Source organism: Solanum dulcamara, chromosome 3 (assembly GCF_947179165.1).
Source record: "Solanum dulcamara chromosome 3, daSolDulc1.2, whole genome shotgun sequence".
In the NCBI taxonomy this organism is placed as follows: domain Eukaryota; kingdom Viridiplantae; phylum Streptophyta; class Magnoliopsida; order Solanales; family Solanaceae; genus Solanum; species Solanum dulcamara.
In genome coordinates, this window is record NC_077239.1 from 73,395,907 (window position 1) to 73,401,243 (window position 5,337).

The window sequence follows — 5,337 nt, forward strand, 5'->3', positions numbered from 1 at the left end:
AGCATATGACTTTTTTTCTTACTCATTTTTAGTAACCAAACAGCAAACCAAGTTCCTTACAAAACCATTAAAGGATTGTGTTGCAGTGTATGTGAGTATTCATTCCTTAATCAGATGTTTTTAAGTTTGAGCTTTAGGTATGAAAAAATTCTTGATAAAGAGCGCTTGCTGAATATAATTAGACTTCAATGAGAGTTTTGGATACTGATTGGAAAATCAATAAAAATAAAGTTACAAGAGTTGAGGTTGCGGTTAAATAGAATTCATTAATTTTGAGCTAAATTTTAAATTTATAAATCTCAAATCTTGAATGTGAATTTATCTATGAGGTTTACCTTGAAGTTGCAAGCTAAATTAGCTAACGAACTCATTTACAATAAGTAATGGTATAGGAAGCTTCCCCTCACCACACCTCCTATGTCTTTAAATACTTTAGTATTGACTATGTATTATTGGTACTCGTTTTTTTATTCGCGTTATATTTCATATAAAATAACATATATTCCGAATGGATAAACATAAATAATTCTGGAAAAAAATAATAGTACAGGGAATAAAATTTTGGTGTCTTGTTTGATTGACAAATTTGGGATAATTTATTCCATCGTTTATACCATAGTGATGAAATAAGTTATCCATATACATGGTGAGACAAGTAATCCCACTTTATCTCAGAATAACGAATCTCAAAATAATTAATTTTAGAATAACTTATTCCCATCCAAATTATCCCTTCAGGTATTAGTAATGCAGAGATAAATACCAAAAACCCAAGCACTACATTAGTTTATGAAAATGATTCTTTAAAATATAAACTTTTATCATACTATTTGTTTAGTTTAACTAATTATAACATATTACTTTCTCCCTTCTTCACGTGTTGTTTTTGCTACCGTTCTCCCATATTTTTATCATAATTTCTTTAATTTTGTATTATTTTTTTTTATTTACTTGAGATTGATATGTTTGACTTGGCCGAGTGTCTATTGATAACAACCCTTCTATCTTTCACAAAATAGAGTTAAAATTGCGTGCATATCACTCTCTCCGGATCCCACACATAAAATTACATTGAGTTTGTTGTTATTGTACTTTTTTACTTCAAATCCCAAAGGAAAACACAACACTTTTAACATAAGCACAACTACCTTGAGTGGATTTTTAAGTAATCTAATAGTGTAACAACTATGTTTTACTTGAGCTGAGTGTCTATGGGTAACAACTCTTCTGTCTTCATATGGTAGAGTTAAAGCTGAGTACACATCACTCTCTCCAAATCCCACGCGTGGAATTACACTGAGTTTGTTGTTATTGTACATAGTATTTGTTCCCTTCAAATTCCAAAGGAAAACACTTTAAACATAAGCACAACTACCTTGAGTTGATTTTTAAGTAATCTAATAGTGTAACACTGAACAACATAAAAGAGAGGGGAAAAGAGGGTTCAATGGTTGGGAGAAAATTAACAAAACAAAATCTTATGTATATTTTCTGAACCACAACTATAACATACAAAGTAAGACCACAACATCATGAATTTTCCAATCCATGTTCTGAAATTAGTTTCTTTTAGTGGCAGTAACAACAGAGACACTACCAGAAAATTACTCTCTTATCAATACTACATCCTCCTTACATACCTGGAGACAATTCGACAAGTAACATATCTCAGGCACCCACCTGAAAGGCCGACGAGATACTTAGTAGTCTTCAAATGCTGGATGACAACCACTAGGGTGAACACTCTTATCAACAATGTACTATGTTGACAAGTAACACTGAGAAGCAATTCTACACAAATCATATATATATATATATATAACTAACTACACACCATTATATTCACTACAGAGGAGGGAAAAAATAATCCGATCGAGTGAGATGTCAAGCTTCTGTTATATATAGATAGCTGCCTGTAGTTGAAGTTAAGTCTATGAATGGTTAGGATGGATGAAGCTTGTTATCTCCTCCATTAGGCAACGAAAATGATCGTTATTAGGCAAGAAATAGAAACCTATTGTTGCCTGCTTTAGATATAATAGATTCACTTGGTGCCCTGATTTTCGTAACCCTTCAACATAAGTCAATTGCCAATCTTGAACAAGATCCAACCCGGCTACAACGACTAAACTCTTTGGAAAGTTAAGTCCTTCAAGAGTTGTACCTCTAGGGCCAAATATATTACAAGCTGGATGGTCCCTATCTTCCCCTTCTGGTAGATATGCCCTCCAGTACCAATCCCTATCTTGAACTGTTACAAAGTATTTCCCATCCAATCTACTCTCTGATTCGGTCCGTTTTTGCCCACCAAACATTGGATGAAGAAGGATATTTCCTAATACTTCGACGCCGGATTCAGCAGCCTGAACAGCAACATGATGAGCAATATTACCACCAGAACTATCACCAGCCATATATACATGAACTTTTAAATCCTTTCCACTTTGAAGCCATGGCCTAGATTGGACCCATTTAAGAGCAGCCCATCCATCATCATAAGCACAAGGATAACGATTCTCAGGTGATCGTCGATAATTCACAGATACAACAACAGCCTTGCAAATGCTAACAAGGCGACGACAAAATGTGTCATATATAGCACTATTAGCTGATGAATGAGTAAAACTTCCACCATGGTAGAAAATAATAACAGGAACAATTTCTGTAGTACTCAAAGGTTTATCAAGCTCAATTTTACCCCAATCAGACTCATTTTTCGGGGCAGGTTTATAGACACGGTTAAGCAAGCTTGTAGAGCGATCAACCACATCAAATGAGTAAACACCATCAACTGGAATTGAATTTGCAGGTACTTTCCGTTCCAAGAACTCAGCTAAATCGCGGTTAAATGTACCATCAGACCGTCTAAGCATGTTGTAAGCCAGTTTGAAATTGGATATAAGAATCCATGTATTAAGTGGAACCACCCTCTGCAACATATAAGGCCTAGTCATTACAAGAAAAAGAAAAAAAACAAACATCTACGACCCTGAGGTACTAAAAAGCAAAATTGATCATAGCAATATACATCTTGTGACAATCCACAAATAGTTACAGCACATAAAGGAAAACATCAGTAGAATTTGTATGCATAGCTATAAAGAGAAAGTAAGCAACTGGAAAAGAAAAGAATCAAACCCCAAAAAGAGCAAATAGGAAAGCAAAAGGTGATTTTGTAAAGGAGGTTAAATATGTGCAGACACGCCAAAGAAACATAAGATTGACAGACCATTTAACTAAATCAATGATAAAGATTCATCCTTTTTTCCTCAAAAAAAAAAGATGCAAATTTTCTTCTCAAGACACATAAGGTCAAACCTCTAATTAAAGAAAATTAACAAAGGGGAAAAAGGGATACCTTAGATTCACTAGCGTTGATGTCGTTATTGCCCACCATGACTAACTATTATTACTACTGATTAAAGATTCAAACTTTGGAGAAGAAACTTAAAAGGGTGCAGTGATCTTGAAGAATATAAGTGTATGAGTGTTCATAATGACAAGACCAATGGTCCAAAGAAGGAAATTTGATTCCTTAATTAAAACAAGAAGAGACACTTCTGAAACAACAACAACAGTGTCCCAAGAAAAGAACAGAGCAGAAACGTTTGGGGGATTAAGGAGAAGGGAAGAGATAGAGAGAGAGACTATTAGCCCCAAAATTAAAACTTTAAAAGCGTGGAGAACTCACAAACACAGAGAGTGAAATAGGTACTAAAGACAGAGAAAGGGGAGAAATAAAGACGACAAGAATAGTGAAGAAATAGAAGAAGAGGGATGAGAGAGAGAGAGAGAGAGCCAGCGTCATTAAGAATTCACGGTAGAGCTGTTGGTTAACTGTTAAAGCTGCTTTTGCTCCCAAGAAAAAACTAAGAAAGAAATTAAAGAAAGAATAGTTATGATGATGTGATAAATACTTCTTCAATCTTAATTACAATGTTGGAGTTCAAAATTTCTTATTATGAAATCAATTTTGTTAGAAAGTCTTACCTTTAATATAAATTTTTCAGTGTAAATTCAAATTTAATCGAATTTTAATATGAAATAAAAACTCAAAATAAGAAAAAAAAATATTTAAATAGATTCATCAGACGTTTAAAGCTTTATAAATTTTTTATATTAAAAGGTAGGGATAGATTAATTCGAATTTGGATTGAAAAGTTTTTTATCAAAAATAATTTTATAACATGATTCAAATATAAGATCTATAATTAAGAATTAATAAGTAGTTATCACTCTATCATAATTTTTGATACAACATCATAAAAACTACCATCGTTGTTTGATATTTTGTATAAATATCACTCTGGTTTCCCAAAAAGGAACGAATTTGGTGTACAACAATAGTCGCACCTTCAAATTGTTTGTTTCAAAATTTCTTGACAAACTAATTATAGGTTCATTTTTCAATTGGAACAATAGAATTGTTATGCTACTTATAATTAAAGTTAATTTTTTTATTGAAGTTGATGAATATAATTAAAATTATGCAAATCATTAACTTTCATCAGAGAGAAGCTAAACAAAAACTTTCATAACATTTTTCGAGGATGAAATTTACATTGTGTACATATCAAATCGTAAATTAATAATTATAAAAAAACTATTATCTCGAATTTTTTATTTATAAAAGAAGATGAAGCTCGCTTCATGGGACTGCAACTCTCTATAAATAATCCTTAAAACAAAAAATAGTTAAGGAATAAAATCTTACTGTGTTGCTTGATTTTTAAATATGAAATAACTTATCTCATCATTTATATCATAGTGATGAAATTAGTTATTACATATATATGGTGGAATAACTTATTTTAAAATTGCTAATTTCAAATTAATTAATTTTAAAATATCTTATTCCCAATAAAACGATCCCTAAGTTCTTAATATAATTTAAAATGATTAATTATTAGAACATAAAAGTATTCAAGTATAAATTATAAATTTTCTTATATGAAAAAGATTTCCTATTTTTCTTTTTCAAAATAATGTCATTATCTTATAAAATGAAAATAGAAAAAAAAAAGAATATAGTAAATGTCGTTTATGATAATATATATGACAAGGAAAGGTGTGAATTAAAAAAGATGAGAAGAGGCGTGCAGTCAAACGCAAACAGACGGCGTTGCTGAATGTAGGCGAGAGAAACGACAAAACAGACGGCTAAAATTGTACTGTTTATTAAATTTTTCTCTACGTAGTATTTTCTATCAAGAATTTTTTTTATATCTAAAACTCAAATTTAAAAAAAAAAAATACAAATCTTATTTACTGCATCATATCTGTTTATTTTGTACTGTGGATACATATTTATGTATCTCATTATCCTTTTGTATTATA

General features: G+C 31.3%; 1 protein-coding gene across 1 annotated transcript; it reads right to left on the reverse strand.

The window, feature by feature from the left end:
- Positions 1-1,462: 1,462 nt before the first annotated feature.
- Positions 1,463-3,821, reverse strand: LOC129882877 (gibberellin receptor GID1B-like). The gene is made up of 2 exons (XM_055957365.1): positions 3,359-3,821; positions 1,463-2,930 (listed from the first exon to the last, which is right to left on the reverse strand). Exons 1-2 carry the CDS (start codon positions 3,395-3,397, stop codon positions 1,932-1,934), a joined length of 1,038 nt encoding a protein of 345 aa, XP_055813340.1. The 5' UTR covers positions 3,398-3,821; the 3' UTR covers positions 1,463-1,931.
- Between the last annotated feature and the right edge of the window lie 1,516 nt (positions 3,822-5,337).

What these genes read in the sequence shown, in the direction of transcription:
- LOC129882877 (XM_055957365.1), bottom strand. Translation starts at nt 3,397, where the DNA reads ATGGTGGGCAATAACGACATCAACGCTAGTGAATCTAAG. An exon ending in TCAACGCTAGTGAATCTAAG is followed by an intron (nt 2,931 to 3,358) that starts GTATCCCTTTTT and finishes TATATGTTGCAG; the next exon opens with AGGGTGGTTCCACTTAATAC.